Source organism: Stegostoma tigrinum, chromosome 1, assembly GCF_030684315.1.
Source record: "Stegostoma tigrinum isolate sSteTig4 chromosome 1, sSteTig4.hap1, whole genome shotgun sequence".
Lineage (NCBI taxonomy): Eukaryota > Metazoa > Chordata > Chondrichthyes > Orectolobiformes > Stegostomatidae > Stegostoma > Stegostoma tigrinum.
Genome location: NC_081354.1, coordinates 1,527,828 through 1,551,002, shown reverse-complemented (window position 1 = coordinate 1,551,002; position 23,175 = coordinate 1,527,828). Strand labels below are relative to the sequence as shown.

General features: G+C 43.8%; 1 protein-coding gene across 4 annotated transcripts in view; it reads right to left on the bottom strand.

The window, feature by feature from the left end:
* Positions 1-23,175, bottom strand: part of manba (mannosidase, beta A, lysosomal) — an 82,341-nt gene that overhangs the window by 57,462 nt on the left and 1,704 nt on the right. For all 4 annotated transcript variants that reach the window (XR_007247144.2, XM_048526887.2, XM_048526866.2 and 1 more), the window contains exons 2-5: positions 19,694-19,788; positions 14,579-14,684; positions 10,432-10,602; positions 3,342-3,465 (exon numbers count right to left, since the gene is read on the bottom strand). Coding sequence is in view for 3 of the 4 variants with exons in the window: in XM_048526887.2 (XP_048382844.2) it covers positions 3,342-3,465; positions 10,432-10,602; positions 14,579-14,684; positions 19,694-19,788 (496 nt within the window). In the remaining variant the exon portion in view is untranslated. The remainder of the gene's footprint in view (positions 1-3,341; positions 3,466-10,431; positions 10,603-14,578; positions 14,685-19,693; positions 19,789-23,175) is intronic.

Here is a 23,175-nt window from a genome sequence, read left to right as displayed (position 1 = left end):
AATATCATATGGTATGCACAACCATCTGGAACTCCCAAATGGCATCAAAACTTTAGTTACAAAACTGTTGCTTTCATTCAGTTTTACCTGACAGTAACCATAATGTGCATCATAAAAAATGAAGACGTTTAGAATCTGCCACCAAAATTTATTAAATCTACACTCATCCCAATTTCCAGCACGAGGGCATAACCTGAACGTTATGACACTTGAAGTGCACAGTCAAGTACCTGTTAAAAGGTTTGGGGTTTCCCGCCTCAACTCCACTCCCATGCAGTGCCTTCCAAACCCCCACCACTCTCTGGGTAAAATAAAAATCTTACCTCAAGTCCCCTTTAAACCTATTGTCTTTCACCTTAAAATCTATCCTTTTGTTATTGGCCCTCTGACCCAAGGGAATGGCTGTTCTGTATTCACACTCTCATGCTCCTCATAATCTAATACAGTTCTGTTAGGTCTCCACTTAAAGCTGTCTGCTCCAAAGAAAACAAGCCGGGCCTATCCAGTCTATCTTCATAGCTAATCTGCTCCATCCCACCAACATCCTGGTGAACCTCCTCTGCTTCCCTTCCATTGCAATCACATTCTTCCTACAGCGTGAAGGCTAGAACTGCAGACAATACTCCAGCTATGGCCTCATCAAAGTTCTATACAGCTCCAAAATGACCTCTCTGCTCTTAAAATCTATGCCACAACTCATAAAGGTAAGCATCCCGTATGCCTTCTTAACCACTTTATTAACCTACCCTGCCACCTTCAGGGATCTGTGGACAAGAGCCCAAAGATCACTCTGTTCCTCTATGTGTCCTAGTGTCCTGCCATTCATTGACTACTCCCTTGTCTTATTCCTTCTTCCAAAGCACATCACCTCATACTTATCATGGTTAAATTCCATTTGCCACTGGCCTGCCCATCAGACCAATCTGTCTACAGTCAATCTTAGTGTCATCCACAAGCTTATTTATTGTTTCCTCCACATTCTCATCTACACTGTTTACATACGTCACAAACAATAAGGGACCTAGCACTGATCCCTTTGGTATGCTACTAAACACTAAGTTCCAGTCACACAAACAGCCTTCTATCTCCACCTGTCACTTAACTTTGGATCCAACTTGTCAAGTTATCGTGGATACCAAGTGATATTACTTTTTTTATCAGTTTCTTACATTTCCCACCTTGTCGAAGGCCTTACTGACATCTGTATACATTGTAGCCACTGCACTGCCCTCATCTACAAAGTCAACTCATTGGAAAATTTCATCAGACATATTAGCATGGCTTTGTCAGGGAGGTCATGCCTAACTTGCCTCTCTAAATGGAGATTAATTTACTCCTTCAGAATTTGTGCCACATGTTTTCCCACCACTGATGTGAGACTCACTGATCTATAGTTCCTTGATCTACCTCTACAACCCTTCTTGTAAAAGTGAACCATGTTAGGTGACTTCCAGTCCTCTGGCAGTAGCCACCCACCAATGAAACATCCTCCCAGCGTGGTGTGATCATATCCCACCCCGGTATGGCAGTCCCTTGGCCCAGTGTGGCCTCAGCATGGACTTAAGAGCCTCCAGGCGATTCCAGAGCGGCCTTTCAGCCTCGAAGTGAAGCTGACATGGACTAGAAGCTAGGTGCCTGCAAGGACAGGGTTTGAAGGGCAGTTGTTCTGAACTTTTTATTTCTCCATTTTCTAATGTATTCTTACAATCTGTAATGCTAGACTTTTTACTTATTTTTCTAAGAACTTCCCCCCTAAGAACATGAAAAATATGTACCTAGGTACCTTCTAACAAAGCTGACACCTAAGATGGCATTTCTCTGCTCCACAGTGAGATCCAGGTTGCAACACAGCTTGCAGCACCCTTTCACCAGCGGTGGTAGCAGCATTGCTACATTTGCTCAGATATTTTTTAAAAATTCATTCTGTAGCTTTTTCATAGTTTTGCCATTTAAAGTTGAAAAAATTCCAATTCTGTATCATATCTCCTTTCATGTCCAGAGAGAGTGGAAAATGCACTGCCATTTTAACTCACACAGTAAATCAGAGCTACAGACAATTATGTTAAATTAATTTTTCCTTGCTGTTTCTTTCAGTAGCTGACCCCCTCACAGCTCTGAAAATCCACACATTCCTAACACCGTGTGCCAACTGATGCATGTTCAATGGCTACACGCAAACGCACTTACAGCAGAGATAGCAGTCACATGACTAGAGCAAACCAGCCAGCACACTGAGTACAATTTCATTCCTCTAATCACATTATCCAATCTTTCACTAATTATCAAGAAATTAGTTATATACAATGAATTCCAAATACTTTCCTTCAGTGTAACTAGGCTGTGGTCTCGAACTCCCTCCTAATGGCATTACGGATCAACCTACTGCACATGGACTGCAGCAGTTCAAGAAGACAGCTCATCACCACTTCTCAAGGGAAATTAGACGTGGGTAATAAATGCTGGCCCAGACAGAAACACCCACATGCCAAGAATGAATTAAATGTGATGTACATGAAGCAACCATTCAGCCCCTCAAGCCTGTTTAGGCAGTGAGATCATGGTCTCACTGTAATTTAACTCATGCTATAAATCTTGCCTCCTTATCTTTTTACTGTCAAACCACACTGAACTTTGCTTTATCTCGCTTTCTATTACCTCCATTATGCTATTTTACCCACATGCACCAAATGTTGCTACTTGCAGGGCAGTGACTCAATGGTTAGCACTGCTGCCTCGCAGTGCCAGGGACCTGGGTTCAATTCCACCCTCAGGTCACTGTCTGTGTGGAGTTTGCATATTCTCCCCTGGTCCATGTGGTTTCTTCCGGGTGCTCTGGTTTCCTCCCACAGTCCAAGATGTGCAGATTAGGTGAATTGGCCATGCTAAATTGCCTAAAATGGCAAAGACATGCAGGCTAGCTGAATTAGCCATGGGAAATGAAGGGTTACAGGGATAAGCAGGTGGATGCTCTTTGGACAGTTGGTATGGACTTGATGGGCCGAGCGGCCTGCTTCCACACTGTAGGGATTCTAACTGGTTATGCACATTACCATTAAACAATAACCAACAGGCAGCAATGTTTGAAGACTTATTCAACTTGAAGCTTCGTAATGCATTTGACGAGCAGATACTATACACTAAATTGCAGTCTTCTGCAACTAACACATTTTAAGTTAGTTAAAACAATACCATGAAAATTAAGTTTTACCAAGGAGAAAAGAAAATGGTTCCAATCAAACTTTCAAAATGTCAGACATATAACGGTTCTTTAAAGATACTAAACACAACTAAACAAAACATCTTCAGACCTCACGACAAAATTAGCAAACCTCATACAGTACCATAAATAGTAGCTGCTGTGAGATATGTCAGGTGGCAGATATTGAACATCTCAATTCTTATATCTTTCCAGATACCCTGTGTGGGAAAGGACGGACCCCAGTCCCAGCTGAAAGAGCACTGCTCCTAAAAGTTAATGCATAAAGACTTTGAATAAGTAAAAAGCATTCATTTTACTGCATTTATTAACTGTGATCTCAAGAATCATATTCATTCAGTGCAAAAGAGTTAGAGCAGTATCTAAAGCACAGGAACAGGTAATTTGAATGTTTGAGTAATTACTAGTAGAATGGCAAGATAAAAGTGTCGGTGCTTTTTCAAAGTTGTAATAAGTGGTTCACTTTCAATTATTGTGTGGTGGGAAATATTAAGTAAGTATCTGTTTACAAATATTGTCGGAAAGGCATATTCTCCTAAAATTTGTGCCTCTAACTAAAACGATTTCACTGTAGCCATATTTGGAGCCAGTATGTAATTTTTAATCGGAGAATACTGAAACAACAGAATAGGATGTCTATTCTCTGCAGAGAAAGGGAAGAAACAAGCTATCTGTTCTTATGAAAACAGTGAATTTAGAACCCTCACTCAACACCGCTGAAGCTCCACACATGCACACGTACAACAAGATCACGTCTGAAGAGGAGAATGTAAACTAATGTCAGCAACCCACCCAGGACAATGTGATTGTTATAAGCTTGTCAGAGGTCTTGGCTTTTGGTTGAAACATTAAGCCATTTCTATTTGTTCTAATGGATAGTGAAAGGTTTATGGCTCTATCTGAAGCAGTGCAGAGAGACCACAGTGCATTGGTTAATATCCTTTCTTCCATCATCAAATTTAGATACCTTTGTGACGTTTGAAAAAACTTCACAAATATGCAAAGTGGTCGCTCGATTTCACCTACATGACATGTGACTCCATCTTAAAATAAGAGACTTCAGTGAAGTTCTTTAGGGTGCTTCCGTCAGATTTGCTAGGATGCTAAATAAATGCACATTCTTTCACGTATATAGAAGTATACAGCAGAGAAACGATCTCTTTAGTCCAACTCGTCCAAGCTGACCGGGTTTCCTAAACTGAACTAGTCTCATTTGTCTGTGTTGGCTCATTGGCTTATTTTGGCCCATACCCTTCCTATTCAAATATCTGTCCTAATGTATTTTAGATGTTGTAACTGTACCCACCTCTACCGCCTCCTCTGGCATCTTGTTCCATACATGCACCACCCACTGCGTGAAAAAGATGACTCTCAATTCCCTTTTAAATCTTTCCCCTCTCACCTTAGCCTATGAGCTCTAGTTTTGGACTCCCCTACAGTCAGGAGAAGACTTTGGCTATTCAACTTTCACCCTCATGATTTTATATCTCTAAAAGGTCACCCCTCAATCTCCTATGCTCCAGGGGAAAAAATTCCAACCTGTACAGCTCCTCCTTACAACTAAAAGGTGCTAAACAAGGCCACAAAATGTCCTTGACAAGTAGGGTTAAGGAGAATCCCACGGCATTTTATAAAAGTATATATGTGTAAATCGAAACGAGGGAACGGGTAAGGTCCACTCAAGAACAAAAAAGGTAAGTTATCCATGGAGCCAGACGAAGTGGGTGAGGTGCTTAATGAGTAAATTGCATTGGTATTCACTGAGACAGACATGGTGGATGTTAAGATTAGGGTGGGGTATGTTGATATTAAGGACGGGAAAGTAGTGTTGGGTGTCTTGAAAAATATAAAGGGTAGATACATTCTTGAGGCCTGATGAGATCTATCCCAGGATACTGAGGGAGGAAAGGGAGAAGATTACTGGGACGTTGAGGAGATCTGTTTAGCCACAGGCGGGGTCTCAGGAGACTGAGAAAAGCCAATGTTGTCCTTTGTTTAAGAAGAGCAAGAGAGATAATCCAGGAAATTACAGGCCAGTGAATTTTACACCAGTGGTGGGGAAATTATTGGAGAAGATTCCTAGGGATGGGATTTATTTGCATTTAGAAAAGAATGGACTTACTTGGGATAGTTAGCATTGCTTTGTGTAGGGGAGGTTTTGTCTCACAAATTTGATTGAGTTTTTTTGAGCAAGTGACAAAGATGATCGATGAGCGAAGGGCAATGGATGTTGTCGACATGAACTTTACTAAAGCATTTGACAATGCCCCTCATGGTATGCTGGTCCTGAAGATTAAGTCACATGGGATCTGGAGTGATGAGGTAAGTTCCATACAAAATTGGCTTGGTCATAAATGACAGAAGTTAGTTGTGGAGGAGGGTGTGGCTTCTGATTGTAAGTTAGAGATGAGTGGCATTCTGAAAGATCAGTACTGGAACCTTTATATCTAAATGATTTAGCTGCTCTGATTAGTAGGTTTGCAGACCACATGGAAATTGGAGGAGTCGTGGATAGTGAGGAAGTTTGTCAAACGATACAGCCAAGTAGAGGTCAGTGGAAAATTGGGGAGGGGGGTGCAGATGGAGTTTAATCCGGACAAACGTGAGATAATGCACTTTGGGAGGTCAAATGCAACAGGTAAGTATACAGTAAATGGCAGGATCTTTGGGAGCATTGATATACAGAGGGATCTTGGGGTGCAAGTCCATAGCTCCCTGAAAGTGGCAACACGAGAGGATAAGAAGGTAAAGAAGGCATATGCATGCTTGTCTCCTTTTGTCCGGACAAAGAGTACAAAATTTGATAAGTCATGTTGCCGCTCTACAAAATGTTAATTAGCCCACATTTGGAATATTGTGTACAGTCCTGGTTGCCAAACTACGGGAGGATTTCTACAGGAATAGTGCCAGAAGATTGGAGGATAGCAAATGTTGTCCCCTTGTTCAAGAAGAGGAGTAGAAACAACCCTGGTAATTATAGGCCAGTGAGCCTTACTTCAGTTGTGGGAAAAGTGTTGGAGAGGGTGATTTAGTGATTTGGACCAGAAATTGGCTTGCTGTAAGAAGACAGAGGGTGGTTGTTGATGGGAAATGTTCATCCTGGAGTTCAGTTACTAGTGGTGTACCGCAAGGATCTGTTTTGGGACCACTGCTATTTGTCATTTTTATAAATGAGCTGGATGAGGGCGTAGAAGGATGGGTTAGTAAATTTGTGGATGACACTAAAGTCGGTGGAGTTGTGGATAGTGCGGAAGGATGTTGCAGGTTACAGAGGGATATAGATAAACTGCAGAGCTGGGCTGAGAGGTGGCAAATGGAGTTTAATGCGGAAAGGTGTGAGGTGATTCACTGTGGAAGGAGTAACAGGAATACAGAGTGCTGGACTAATGGTAAGATTCTTGGTAGCATGGATGAGCAGAGAGATCTCAGTGTCCATGTGCATAGGTCCCTGAAAGGTGCCACCCAGGTTGAAAGGGTTGTTAAGAAGGCATACGGTGTGTTAGGTTTTATCGGTAGAGGGATTAAGTTTCGGAGCCAAGAGGTCGTGTTGTAACTGTACAAAACTCTGGTACAGCCGCACTTGGAGTATTGCATACAGTTCTGGACACTGCATAATAGGAAGGATGTGGAAGCATTGGAAAGGGTGCAGAGGAGATTTACCAGGATGTTGCGTGGTATGGACAGAAGGTCTTGTGAGGAAAGGCTGAGGGGCTTGAGGTTGTTTTCGTTAGAGAGAAGGTTAACAGGCAACTCAACAGAGACAGACAAGATGATCAGAGGATTAGATAGGGTGGACAGTGAGAGCCTTTTTCCTTGGATGGTGATGGCTATGTCGGAGGGGACATAGCTTTAAGTTGAGGGGTGACAGATATAGGACATGAGTCAGAGGTAGGTTCTTTACTCAGAGAGTAGTAATGGTGTGGAATGCCCTGCCTGCAACATTAGTAGACTCGCCAACTTTGAGGGCATTTAAATGGTCATTGGATAAACATATGGATGATAAAGGAATAGTACTTTAGATGGGCTTCAGATTGGTTTCACAGGTCAGCGCAACATCGAGGGCTGGAGGGCCCATACTGCGCTGTAACGTTCTATGTTCTATTTGGAGAGGATCCAGAAGCAGTTTACCAGGATGTTTCCTGGATTGGAGTTTATTAGTTATAAGGACAGGTTACATAAACCTGGATTGTTTTCACTGGAGCATCGGAGGCTGAGGGTCAACCTGATAGAAGCATATAAAATTATGACAGGCATGGATAGCATGGATAGTCAGAGTCTTTTCCCCAGGGTGGAAATGTCAAAAACTAGAGGATATAGGTTTAGGGTGAGAGAGGTAAAGTTTAAAGGAGATGTGCAAGGCAGTTTTTTTTAAAGCACAGAGGGTGGTATGTGCTTGGAACACACTGTAACAAGGGCAAGTGGTAAAAGCAGGAATGATAGCATCATTTAAAAGGCAATTAGACAGACGTGCGAACAGGTAGGGAATAGATGGACATGGACCACGTGCAGACAGATGGCATCAGTTTAGAATGCTATCAAGGTCGGCGCCGAAATGGTGGGCCGAAAGGCATGTTTCTGTGCTGTACTGTTCTGTGTTGGAAGTGTTAGTTTCAATAGCTACATTAAACTTGTGACAGGGAATGAAAATAAATTCACAGTTGTTGTATGTTCATGCATTAGGGATCAAATTGCTTTCCCCAAATAAATACTAAAGAATTTTCCAAGAAGCTTAGAGCTTCTATATGTAGCTGTAAAACAAATCCCAAGACCCTTAAAAGCACTTCCAGTTGTGCTTCTATAAATAAGTCTGGAATAATCAGCCCTTCCCTCTTCATCCCTTAAATATCATCAATCAGCAAAGATCATTTGGAATCATGAAGTGCCTGAGATGAGGTGAAATGATCAATTTCTACACAGCACTTAAATCATTCCAGTTCCTGCTCCATAAATAGCTCCATGTCCTGTATAAAATACATACAAACATAAAAGGAGCATAATCAGACTATAACTGCTCAATGCCATGGCTAATCTTCTATCTGAGCTACACCGTTCCACAGTTTCTAAATCCCTTAACCTCCAAAACTTACTGATTGAATCTTGACAAACTCAATGTCTGAGCATCCACACATCTATAGTATAGAGAATGCAATAGGTTCACAACCCTCTGAGTGAAGAAACTACCCATCTTAGTGCTAATGCAAACCCTTACATTGAGACTGTGACAGGTGGGTCTAGATTCACCAGCCAAAGGAAACTGCCATTCAGCCCCCATCGTTTCAAGTCACTTAAGATTTTATACATCTCAATCAGACCATCTTATATTCTTCTAAACTTCAGGGGACATATGATACCTTCACCCAGAGTTGTTTAAATGACTTAATGTTACCCAATATATTTCAAAAGTTCATCACATTTAGTTGTGTCCATTATTTTGTTATGAGATTGCTAACTGAAATTATTATATGCAGGAATTAAGACTGAAGTTCAGGATTGACCTATGAAATTCCACAGCTTACAAAGGAGGTCTGGCAAAGTTTGGAGTTAATCACAAGAAACCAGGTAGCCTGTAGCAACCTGATAAGGTGTTAGAAGACTTCGTAGGAGGAGCCATAGTTCGTAAGAGGAAGGAGATTTTAGTCTAAAATATCTATGATTATATCCAGAAGTATTATAAAATAAAAGTAATTAGGTAAGACTTTTTTAAATTTAGTAGTGGTTGATTAATTTGATTCTTGTAGAACATTTTAAACCATGAAACCTTGTTGCTATATTCTTCAGTAAATTACTTAATCTTGTCAAGATGGTGACAATGTAAACAAGAACAGAAAAAGTGAAATCAGAAAATAAAGTGTTACATCTCTAAGAGGTGCATATTATATATTTGACGCATTCCAACATCTAAAAGTTGTATCAAAAATTAATTGATGTGGTAAGCATCTTTGCAAAACCAATTATATCTGATCAAGCAGGTGCACAAACAGAACTTTAACAGCCTGCAAAGGAAGTTCTAACCGTAACACACAGAAGCTTTTCTCAAAAAAGCTCATTAAAAAATTTGATACAATCAGTCGAGCTTACAGCTTAGGTTTAAACAATAATTTATTTTTTAAAAAATCAGCACAGATGAAGGCCATTGACCCTATAGGAGGTTAAACTTCATGCAGTGACACTCCACCACACATTCCCCTTTTCAGATAATAAGCCAATTCCTACTTGAATACTTTAATTGAATCTGCGACCGGCACTCTGATTGCATCCCTAGCGCTCCTTTAATATTACTGGACCAAAATCCTAGAACTCCCTCCTTAGCTGTGCTATGGGTCTAACTACCCAAAACAGATTGCAGTGGTTCACGAAAGCAGCTCACCATAACCTTGCAAGGGCAACTCGTGACATCCACACTCCATGGTCTGACAAAAATAAAATTCCACACCCAAATCACTGACTGCACAAAAAAAAGTTTTCCTCATGTCACCATTGCTTTTTTCATCAATTAGCCTACTGGCTGAAGCAATGAGATTTTTTTCACAGAGGCTTATCATAACTTCCTTGCCTTTGTACTCTATGCCCTTGTTGATAATGCCCAAGGTCCCGCATCTTTATTAACTGTGCTCTCAACTGACCTGCCATCTTCCCTAAAATCTACATCTAACATTTCACACCAGAGCTACAATTTCTCTGCAATTCTTCTAAAACAGTAACGTTGATCAAATCATTTATTTGTCCATGGGATGTGGGGATTACAAACTAAGCCTGCATTTACTGACTATTCCCAAATGCCTCAAGCTGCCTTCTTGAACCACTGAATAGTGGTTTGAGAAAGCTTAGAGGCTTGCAGGGTTGTTAGGCTGGAGGGGAGTTATGCCAACTATCCAAGTTGATCTGCACAGATTCTCCTTGTGTTCACATGAATAAACGATTATAAACCTGTACTTGAGATTCTTGTGGTCTATGATGTGAAGTAACTTATAACAGTGCAAAGTTTCTTCAGTTCAGTGATTTCTAAATAATTGCAGTGCAGGACACATTTTATCAGCACATGCTGCGAAAGCAACTTCTCATCTCTGCATTTAAAGGTGCATGTGTGGACTCCAGAAGTAATTGTCTAATTCAAAGGCGTAACAATGAACATTCCTAACAGTTTCACCATCATTACCACCGTAAAGTTCAGTCAAAAACAAAGTGCTCTCAGTGACAATTTTTTTGGGTCATACCTTTCTGATAAAGTTGACGTGACATTCTCCTCTTTGTTGTAAAGGAGGGCATTTAGGAGGCACTGGGTATTTGTTATGCTGTGAACTCTGCTGTGCTGCATAAGAGACTGCAGATAAAAAGCGGACTTCGATGAAGTTTCTTTCTCTGATCACATCAGTAGAATCAAAGGTCTGAAGTAATTTAAAAAAGAAGAAAATCAAAGACTTGTGAAAATGTTATACTCGCATTTCAGAAACATACCAGCCTTTACAATTTCTATTTTGAAGTAGGCAGATATTTTTGTCGACAATAAATGCAAACTTATACTCTTTAAAGTAATGAACCTAAACCATTTGAACAAAACAAGAAACTATGTGGGAAATTTCACTTGTTACCAAGTTCAATGAAGAGGAATCTGTGAAGCAGAGATCATGTCATGATGGATCCACTTACAGCAATATCTTTATGATGCCCTGCCCATGACTGTGTTGTGTGGGCCTGGGCACTCGCGTTGATCTGAGACGGCATTGCAAGCTATCTAAGATCTTCGTCAAATGCACATTTCCAAACGTGAAGGAGGTTGTCATTAAACAGCAGCCAAATATAGTAACCAAGGATAATTTTTAAAAACATCTTCATTAAATGGTTTTATTGCGTGGACTAATAATTAACAGACACGAGCTCATATCTCACCAATGGAAGAATTTAAATTCAATTGATTACATAAATCTGGAAGAGTAAAAACTACTCTGATTATTAAGGCTCTGTTTCAAGGCTGTATGAGTCTATGGGTAAAAATGAAGTTATTACATTATTGTAAAAACCCATTTGGTTCACTTCAGTCCTTCAGGGAAGAAAATCTGCCATTCTAACCCAGTCTGGTGTGTATACAGCACAAAGCTAACAGCAAAGTAGTTCACTAACTTCCCTCTCGATCACGAAAACATTATGACCTTGAGAAATAGGAACAGGAGTAGGCTGCTCAGCCCTTCAAACCTGCTCTGCCATTCAATAAGATCATGGACAATCTAACACTCCCTGCCTCCATTTTCCTGTCCTTTCTCCATGACCTTTGATTCCTCTACTCAATACACTAAACTTTCAATTGCTGTAGTGAACACTATGTTTATTTCACTCACACTTTAAAATAATGGCCACTCCCAATACAACTATGAAGGGTGGGTGGAGATGGTGAAGAGCAATAGGGTCAGAAAACGGAAGGAAGAAAGATCAGAGACGGAAGAAGAATTGGGCAGGACCTAGGTGTCATAGATGCGGAAAAATAACAGAGGGCAGTAGTAAAGGTAGGGAAGGGGATGAGGAAAGGGAAATTTAGTGAGATGGCAAACTGCTGTAGCAGTAGGGGGTGTTGCACAGAAATAGAAGAACCACCAAGTCAGTTTAGAAGGCAATATAATAGCAGTCAGGTTAAGGCACAAGGGAGCACGTCAAGGCTGAACAGCTTTGATTTCAATGCAAGGAATCTTTCAAGTAAGGCAGATGAGTGGAGGGTGTTGATGAATACCTAGGAGCAAGATATCATTGCCACCAGAGAGACATAGTTGAGAGAGATAAATGGGACTGTCAGCTCAATATTCCAGTGTAGAGTAGCTGCAGGCAAAACAGGGCTGATGATGTGTAAGCAGGTGCTGATATCACAATATTTACAAAGGACAGTTACAGTAGAAAGGCGGGATGATATAGAAACATGGAGCACAAAAGAAGCCCTTTGACCCATCCAGTCTGCATTGCCAAATATGCACGAAATCTACACAAGTCCCACAGTCCAGTCCCAACTCATAGCCTTGAATGTTACATCACTTCATGTACTCATCCAAGTACTTTTTAAAGGTTTTGAGGTTTCCCATCTCACCTCCTCTCCCAGGCAATACATTCCAGACCCCTACCACCCTCTTGGTAAAACAGGTCTTTCCTGAAGTCCCCGCTAGACCTCCTACCTTTCACCTTAAGACTATGACCCATTATTGACCCTTCAACTAAGGATTAACTAAGGGGTTGGTTATATGCAGTGGCACAGTGGCTTGGTGGTTAGCACTGTTGCCTCATGGCATCAGGGGCCTAGGTTTGATTTCAGCCTTGAGTAACTGCCTGTATGGAGTCGGCACAGTCACCCTGTGTCTGCGTGGATTTCTGCCAGGTTCTCCAGTTTCCACCCACAGACCAAAGATGTGCAGGTTAGATGGATTAGCCATGCTAAATTGTCTATAGTATCTAAGGACATGCAAGTTTGGTGGATTAGTCCTGGTAAACGAAGGGTCGTGGAGATTTGGGAAGGGGGAATGGGATGTGCTTTGGTGGGTCGGTGCAGGCTTGATAGGTCGAATGGCCTCTACCTGCACTGTACAGATTCTACGATTCTATATTCACCATGTCCATGCCCCTCAATTTTATGCACCTCCATAGTGGTAAGAGTGCAGGGCAACATGCTTCTAATACGATGAGGGGTGGAATCAAAAAATCCAGAGAATCCTGGATATCAAGGGATGTTCAGGATTGGATTAAAAAAGAGAAAGCTATCACAGATACCAAAGGCCCAAAACAGCAGCTGTCCCAGAGGAATACAGAAAGCGATGGCGATCGTTCAAAAAAAAATTAGGATATCTAACAGGGGTCATGAAAAACTCTAGAACCACTACAGTCAATCTTTCCAATGCCTTCATATCCTTCCTGAAGTATGAGATCCCAAAACAGGCACAATACTCTACATGTAGCTGATCTAATGATCTATAAAGGTTAACAGTAACATCTTGGATTTTGTATTTTATGCCCATATTTGTATAATATAGGATCCGCTATGCCGCAACTACCTTTTCAAGCTGCCTTCAATGATTTGTGTGTACACACTCCAAGGACAGACTCCCTCTGCTCCTACAGCCCTATAGAACAGCATCATTTATTTTAAATAAATAAAAATCTGTTTTACAAATACTCTGGAGAAAGAGACATCTAAATCGATGTACATTCAGATCATTTTCACCTTGTACTTAATATCTAGTGTCTTTTAACAAAAAAAAATTGGAGCAAAACTAAATTATTTTTCATTGGTTGGAGAAGGGGGAATTAAACTTCAGGATGAGTAAACTGCAGCTGCTCCCCTTTGTTGAGACTCCTCTGATTATAAGAGCTCCCACACCAGCTGCAAAACTGTACAATGTAAGGGCACAGCACAATAAAATGATGGAGTCGTCAATGCCATTCTGTCAAAATACTACACAAAATATCGAGAGATGTGTCTTTTTGGTGCTGGGGAACTCTTGTTGAAATAAAGCTATTCTCAGATTGCCAGATGTATTCGCTTAGCTGGAATAAACTTCAAAATGACAAGTAAACACAACCAGCAAACTTAGACAGATAGAATCAGACTGCGTGACTTTCAAACTTTTCTTCAACTAGGGTACAACATCAGTGAAATGTCCACACCACTTTTTTAAATTCACTCATGGAAAGTAGGCATCAACGGCTCAGCCAGCATTTATTACGCATCCCTAACTGCTCTTGAGTGGTGGTGGTATGCTGCCTTCTTGAACCACTGCAGGTTCCTGTAGGTTGACCCACAATACCATTAGGGAGCAAATTCCAGGATTTTGACTCAGCAACAGTGAAAGGATAACAAAATCTTTCCAAATCAGGACCCCGAGTGGTTTGGAAGCTTCAGAATTCCTAGACTCTGATCTGCTCTTGTAGCCATTGAGAGTTTCTGGTCAACGGCAACACCCATTGTATTCTTGCTAGACTATTAATCCAGGGAACCAGGTAACATTCTGGAGACCTGGGTTCGAAGCACACTATGGCAAATGGTGGCAATGAATTTAATAAAAATCTGAATTAATAACCGTGGAACTCTCTAACCATGGCTGATCATGGTTAGAGAAAAAAACCATCTGGCTCACTGACGTCCTTAAGGGGAAGAAACTGCTGTCCTTACCTGGACTGACCTACATGTGACTCCAGAACCACAGCTGTGTAGCTGACTTTTGGCTGCCCTCTGGGTAATAGGGAGGGCAATTAACACTGACCCAACCAGTGACACATTCCATGAATGAAATTTAAAAATCAAAAAAAAAGGAAGAGAAATATTTCAAAATTATTAAGAAATAAGAAACCTATAATTCTAGCGTTAAATGAGTTTTGTAAAGTTTAACTCACATATCGACTAAACATGTTGTTTGATGTCCCAACTGTGATATTGTTGATAAGGACTGTTGCAACAGTATCGAGTCCATCACAAACTAGATTTATTCTGTTCCATTTACTGTTGTAACAAAATGATGCAGGTATTAGTTTGAAAAATCTGATTTTGTCTTATTAAAGTAAGGTCCCCATTATCCCATTTGAACCAGGTTTCAAACTTAAACAATTCCCTAATGCTTTAAAGTTAGCTTAGCAAATCAGAATCCAATCACATACCTGCATTTCAGAGTAAATCTGAACAACAGCAGGGGAAGAAGGGCAGTAAAATTAGATTAAAACTAATCACAACAGAAATTAAACCAAGACCGTACCCCAAAAATACAAAGAGCAAATAGCCTTTTTGGATGGTTTCATTTCAATGTTTCTACATATAACCAGTTAAACCAGGAGGTGGACAATAACACTCTGCCCTTTGAACCTGCCCAGTCTTTTGATAAGAACATCACTGACGACTGTAGCCTCAACCCCACATTTCAGCTGAACTCCAATAAGCAAAGACTCCCATATGTTTCCCTTAAGAATTGAATTTCATATTTTATATTGCCTCTCTTGCTATTTCTGCCGAAATGTAAAAGGTGCTAAATAATTATGTCTCTTAAAATTCTCCAAAGAAAAGACAGCAGAAGTGGATTCTAAACGATAGAGTTTTAAAAAATACTAATGTAAAAGCATTAACACAAATAAACCTCCAAAGTTCCACACCATATGTATCAGCATGAAATGTTGCATGATGCAGTCAATGGGCTTGGGGGCTGGGAAACAGAATTTGTGTTTGGGGTCAATTAAGACAAAGGCTTCACTCTCCACAATGTTGAGCTGGAGAAATTTGAAATCACCCAAAATTGGACATCAATCAGATTGCCTATCAAAGCAAAGGAAGTGGAAGTCAGGAATGAGGAGATAAGAGAGCTAACTGGAAACTAGAGAAAACACTATGCAGACATTTATGAAGTCTAATGGCCTGATTGTGACACTGTACGTAAAATTTTGAGGCATAACACACTGTAGATATTCTTTACAAACAGAAGGTTTATAAGCAGGAATAGGTCTCTCTGTCCATTGAGACTGCTCCGCCATTGAATAAGATAATAATTAGACCATATCCCCAACCATCTCCAATGTCTTTTCAGCACACTGCTTAACAAGAATCCATCGACCCCACTGCAAAAATATTCAAAATCGATCAATAGGGACATCCCCTCCTCTTTTACCTCCTCCCTGTCTTACATGAAGACCCTTTATTCTGGAATGTTCAGCTGCCAATCCTGTCCCTCTCTTGACCAAGTCTCAGTAATAGCAATGACATCATCTTTCCCATCATATGCCCTTAACTCAACGCCTTGTTCATCAGGGTCCTTGCACTAAAATAGTTACCATCCAACCTTGTAAAACTTCCTTGTGCCTTAACTAGTCCATAATTTCCCCGCCTTCTTGACTCCCTTGTTGTCTGTTCTAAATTGGGCCATTTATTGCCACCTACTGAACGTTCTCTCCAGATCCCAGCTCCCCCGTGCAAGTTATCTTAAACCAGCCCCTACAGCGCTAGCACACCCCTCTCCAGGATGCTAGTCCTCTTCTGGTTCAGGTGCAACCCATTCCACCTTGTATAGGTCCACAGTCCCCTGAAATAATCCCAATGTCCCAGAAATCTAAAGCCTTCCCTCCTACACCTTTTATAGAATCATACAGCACAGAAACAGAGCATCAAGTCCAACTCATCCTGACCAAGTTTCCCAAAATTAGACTAGTTCCATTTGCGTGCATTTAACACAATCCACGTACTTCTTCAAAGGTCTTTTAAATGTTGTAACCATTTCTGAATCTATCATTTCCTCAGGCAGTTCATTCTATAAACAAACCACCCACCATATGAAAAAGCTGTCCCTTAGGTCCCTTTTAAATCTTTCTCCTCTCACTTTAAATTTTTTTCTCGAATCTTGAACTACCCTATCGTAGGGAAAAGACTTTTGCTCTACACCTTAACTATGATTTTATAAACATCTATAAGGCCACCACTCAGCCTCCTATGCTTCGATGAAAATCTATATACAGCCTCTCATCATAACTCAAACCCTCCAGTCTTGGCAATAACCCTGTAAATCTCTTCTGTACGCTCTCCAATTTAATAATGCCCTTACTTTGGCAGGGTGAACAGAACTGTAAACAGTTCTCCAAAAGTGGCCTCACCAACTTCCTGTACAACTACAACATAATGTCCCAACACCTATGTACTACGGTCTCACCAATGAAGGCAAGCACGCTCTCTTTACCACCCCGTCTACCTTTGACGCAACTTTCAAGGAACAATGCACCTGAACCACTCGATCTTTCTGGTCAACAACACTGCCTAGGGCCCTACCATTAACTGTGTAAATCCTGCCCTTGTTCGTCTCACCAAAACGTATCACCTCACATTTTTCCATATTAAACTCCGTGTGCCATTCCTCAGCCCAACGGCCCAATTGGTTAAGATCTCTTTGAACTCTTAGATAACTTTCTTCACTGTCCAACTTACTACACATTTTTGGTGTCATCCACAAACTTACTAACCATGTTTTCTATATTCTCATCCAAATTGTTTATATAAATGATGAACAACAATGGACCCAGTACCAGTCCCTTTGGAACACTGCTGTTCACAGGCCTTCAGTCCGAAAAACAACCCTTTACCCACCCTATATCTGCTACCATCAAACCAATTTTGTATCCAATTGGCAAGTTCTTCCTGGATCCCATCTGATCTTACATTACTAAGCAGTCTACCATGAGGAATCTTCTCAAAGGCCTTACTGAAGTACATATAGACAACTATACTGCTCTGCCAACATTAATTTTCTTTGTCCTCTTCAAAAAGCTCAATCATGTTTGTGAGACACGATTTTCCACACTGACTATCCCTAACTAATCCTTGCCGTTCCAAATGCACATGAATCCTGTCTTTCAGAATCCCCTCCAACAACTTACCCACTACTGAAGTTAGACTCACTAGTCTATAGTTCCCAGGCTTCTCTCTGCTGCCTTTCTTAAATAAAGGCACAATATTAGCCACCCTCCAGTCTTCTGGCACCTTACCTGTGACTGTAAATGACACAAGTAACTCGGCTACAGGCACATAATTTCTTCCTGGGTTTCCCACAATGTCCTGGGATTTGATCAGCCCTCCTATCTCCCTAAATTCTATCTTCAGACCTCATTCCTTTTTATACCTAAGTCATCGGTACTTAAGTGACTGTTTGTGCTCGTGCTTCTGCATGCCCTGTAGCCAGTGATGTCCCTGACAAGGAGGCAACACACCACACTGCAGTCTTCTTTTTGTGGTTGCAAAAATGCTTGTCTATTCCCCTTACAACTGATCCTCTACCCTGCCATTCTTCCTCCCCTCTTGTGCAGCAGAATCACCCAAGTGCTGTGGTCTCCGTGCAGAGCTGGAGGCCCAAGCAGACTGGAAGATTGTTGGACTGGGAACTGGTGTGGACAGTCAGTGGCTTGCAAACCCGGGCAGACCGCATGTGGAAATCCCCTGAGCTGATCAGACTGCAATGCTTATATTTTAAAATTTATTCTCAGTTTTCTAGCTTATGCTATGAACAACTGTAAGTAATATAATGTTTTTCCTTTCGTTTTCCCTTTATTTCTGTGATTTGTATCTAAGATCTGTACATAGGCATATGGGGCAACATTGTAAACTTTTCACTGCACTTGCGTGCTTGAATACATGTGACAATAAAGATTATTTTAATTCTAATTTGATTCCCACTGCTTTCCCCATAGTCATCTCCCCAAGCAGTGTCCAAAATGGTACATCTGTTAGAAAGGGAGAGGGCCACAGGAGACATATACACTATCTGCCTTCCTCTACTCTGCCCGATGGTCACCCGTACCCTGTCTGCCTACTTAATCTGCACCTGCAATGTGACCACATCATTGAACGTGCTACCCATGTCTTGCTCAGTATTTGTAGATGTAACAGTGAATTCACTCACTGAGATAATAGGAACTGCTCACACTCTAGCTCCAAAATGAACAACACCTGCAGCTAGAGAAGCTTCCTGTACACACAGCCGTCAGAGACAACTGAGGTTCCCATTATTTGCCACATAGCACAGGAGAAGTATTTCACAAGTGCAAGATATGCTGCCAAGACTTCCCTTAAGACCCTCAATTACTCCCTTTCATAAGAAAAAAAGGGATTGTGCTTACTTAAGAATACTATTCACTTACTTCCCTTACCCTATTTTGCATACTTATATTAGGAACAGAGAAACTGGAGGAGGCCTTCGAGCCTGTTCAGCCATTCGATGAGATCATAGTTGATTGTGCCCTAACTCCATGGCCTTCAGTCCATATCCCTTTAGCAATGTTCAATTTTATCCATCTCAGACGCAGCATCCAATGTCATTTGTGGAAGAGAGTTCCAAACTGTCTGTTACTTTATTACACTGTCCCTGACTTTAACTTAGTCCAACTGTTTCTCAGTTAATCTCTTCTTCCAGATAAAAATACAAGTGCAGGTTATGAGGATATTTAGTGGTAGTTATGTCGGTGCTGACTTAATGGGCCGAAAGGACATGTCTGTGCTATGTGACACTGTGTCTGTGAGTATTTTTAAATCCCAAATCAATCAACATCCGACTTCCCTGTGATGTCACTGCTCGGTTTCTTTTCCAACCCAGGAACCCCCTTTCCAAATCCACTTTATCAAGACTGCTTCCAGTCGCCCTTTAATCTAGTCACCCACTTAGTCTTCCCAACACCAGAAGATACTCCAGTTCTGAAGAAGAGTCACTGGACTCAAACATTAACTCTGGTTTCTCGCCAAAGATGCTGCCGGACCTGTTGAGTTTCTCCAGCAATTTCTGTTTTTGTTGCAGAAGATAGAAGTCTCGCTTGCCAAACTTACCCTCGTAAAACAACCTGCTAAAACTTCTATGTACAAGAATCTAATCGCCAATAGATAGATTACAAAGTTATAAAAGATGGCATGCTATTGGAGTTACCAGTCCCAGCAACCACTGATTTTCTCTGTTCCACAGTTCACTCTCCCAGCAACTGCAATGTGTTTGTCCTCACCTGACATTGGGTGGTAACGTAAACATTCGACTATATGTCCAATTGTCCAACACAATCCATCTATAGGTATCATCGTTAAACCTATAATAAGGATCCTGCAAATAAAAATAAGAGTTAGATTTGCACTTTTTAGAAGATTTTTTTTATGTCCCAATTGTCCTTCTAAAAAAGATATTCTGTGAATTTTATTTCAAGAACTGATGATGTTTTAAAAAAAAAACTGGACAAAATTTGTTGAACAGAAGTGCTGTGTCGGTGCTGCCCACCCAACGCAACCGATGCCTGTGCTTTCCCCTATGCTTCTGCTAACCCCCACGTGAGGTGTCCTCTCCAGTACTAGCTTCAATCCTGCCCAGTCAGTGCTACACCCCCATCATTGCCAGTGTTTTGCCCAATGCCAGTGCTAACTTCCCTGCTTCGCACTGCCAGTGTTTTGCCCAGAGTCAGCGCAAACCTCTTCCAATAACTGTTTTCCAGTGTCACTGCCGACGCACACCAATGCCAGTGTTTTTCCCAGTGTCAATGCCAACTGAACCCACTCAATGTCAGTGCTTTCCCCAGTATCAGTGGTACCCGCTCCCCCAACCCGCTAATGCCAGTACATGCCCCCAGTCAGTGCTAACCCTCTAATGCCTTTGTTTTCTGTAACATAAGTATGAACCATGCAGTGCCAATGTTGGCCCAAGTGTCAGTGCTAAACACCACAGCCTGTGTTTGCCCCATGTCAGAAATATCCATCTAATGCAAGTGTGTACGCCCGTGGCAGTGCTGACCGCCCAATGCCAGTGTAATCCGCAATGGCAGAGCTAACGACCCAATACCAGGGTTACCCCCAGGATCAGTGTCAATCCGATCCCATCATAGTGTCAACCCCACAGCAATACCAATGCCATTTCATCCCGGTTTATCCCCAGGGTTAGTGCTAATCCCACCCTATCCCGGTGTTATCGCCAGTGTCAGCGGCAATCCCAGCCCAACACCAGTGTTATCCCCAGGGAGGGCACCAATCCCACCCCATCCGTGTTATCACCAGGGTCAGTGTCAATCCCACCCCGTCTCAATGATATACCCAGGGGCAGCGTTAATCCCACTCCATCCCACTGTTATCCCCAGTGTCAGTGCCAATTCCACTCCATCCCACTGTTATCCCCAGTGTTGGTGCCAATTCCACCCCATCCCACTGCTAGCCCCAGCAGCGGCGCCAGTCCCTCCCCATCCCAGTGTTATCCCCCAGGGTCAGTGCAAATCCCACTCCAACACCAGGGTTGTCCACAGTGTCGGTGCCGATCCAAAACCATCCAAGTGTTACCCCCAGCGACAGTGTCAAACCCACCCCGGCCCAGTGTTATCCCCAGCAACAGTGCCAATCCCACCCGGTCCCAGTGTTATCCCCAGTGTCAGTGCCAAACCCATACAATTCCAGTATTACCCCAGGGTCAGTACCAATCCCACCCCAACACCAGTGTTATCCCCAGGGAGGGCGCCAATCCCACCCCATCTGTGTTATCACCAGGGTCTGTGTCAATCCCACCCCGTCTCAATGATACACCGTGGGGCAGCGCTAATCCCACTCCATCCCACTGTTATCCCCAGTGTCGGTGCCAATCCCACTCCATCCCACTGTTATCCCCAGCGTCGGTGCCAATTCCACTCAATCCCACTGTTATCCCAGGTGTTGGTGCCAATTCCAGCCCATCCCACTGTTAACCCCAGTGACAGTGCCAATCACATCCCATCCCAGTGTTATCCCCAGGTCCAGTGCCAATCCCTACCCATCCCAATGTTATCCACCAAGGTCAGCACCGAACCCACCCCATCCGTGTTACCCTCCCAGGGTCGGTGCCAGTCCCACCCCATCCCAGTATTATTTCCAGTGTCGGCGCCAGTCCCACACGACCCCAGTGTTACCCCCAGTGTCGGCGCCAACCCCAACCCACCCCAGTGTTACCTCCAGTATCGGCTCCAGACCCACCCCAGCCCAGCGCAACCCCCGGTGTCGGCGCCAGTCCCACCCCAGCCCAGCGTTACCCCCGTGTCGGTGCCAGTCCCACCCCCCCCAGTGTTATCCCCCTCCAGGGTCGGCGCCAGTCCCACCCCACCACAGTGTTATCCCCCTCCAGGGTCGGCGCCAGTCCCACCCCACCACAGTGTTATCCCCCTCCAGAGTCGGCGCCAGTCCCACCCCACCACAGTGTTATCCCCCTCCAGAGTCGGCGCCAGTCCCACCCCACCACAGTGTTATCCCCCGCTCCCCCCCCCCCAGGGTCGGTGCCAATCCCACCCCACCACAGTGTTATCACCCCACCACAGTGTTATCTCCCCCCCCCCCCCCAGGGTTGATGCCAATCCCACCCCACCCCAGTGTTAACCCCGCGCCCCCCCCAGGGTCGGTGCCAATCCCACCCCACCACAGTGTTATCTCCCCCCCTCCCCCAGGGACAGTGCCAATCCCACCCCACCCCAGTGTTATCCTCCCCCCCAGGGTCGGTGCCAATCCCACCCCACCACAGTGTTATCTCCCCCCCCTCCCCCAGGGTCAGTGTCAATCCCACCCCACCCCAGTGTTATCCTCCCCCCCAGGGTCGGTGCCAATCCCACCCCACCACAGTGTTATCTCCCCCCTCCCCCAGGGTCAGTGCCAATCCCACCCCACCCCAGTGTTATCCTCCCCCCCAGGGTCGGCGCCAATCCCACCCCACCCCAGTGTTATCCCCCCCCCAGGGTCGGTGCCAATCCCAACCCACCCCAGTGTTATCCCCCCAGGGTCGGTGCCAATCCCACCCCACCCCAGTGTTATCCCCCCTCCAGGGTCGGCGCCAATCCCACCCCACCCCAGTGTTATCCCCCCTCCAGGGTCGGCGCCAATCCCACCCCACCCCAGTGTTATCCCCCCTCCAGGGTCGGCGCCAATCCCACCCCACCCCAGTGTTATCCCCCGCTCCCCCCCAGGGTCGGTGCCAATCCCACCCCACCCCAGTGTTATCCCCCGCTCCCCCCCAGGGTCGGTGCCAATCCCACCCCACCACAGTGTTATCTCCCCCCCTCCCAGGTCGATGCCAATCCCACCCCAACCCAGTGTTATCCCCCCAGGGTCGGTGCCAATCCCACCTGACCCCAGTGTTATCCCCCCAGGGTCGGTGCCAATCCCACCCCACCCCAGTGTTATCCCCCCTCCAGGGTCGGCGCCAATCCCACCCCAGTGTTATCCCCCGCTCCCCCCCAGGGTCGGTGCCAATCCCACCCCACCCCAGTGTTATCCCCCCAGGGTCGGTGCCAATCCCACCCCACCCCAGTGTTATCCCCCGCTCCCCCCCAGGGTCGGTGCCAATCCCACCCCACCCCAGTGTTATCACCCGCTCCCCCGCTCCCCCCCAGGGTCGGTGCCAATCCCACCCCACCACAGTGTTATCTCCCCCCCTCCCAGGTCGATGCCAATCCCACCCCAACCCAGTGTTATCCCCCCAGGGTCGGTGCCAATCCCA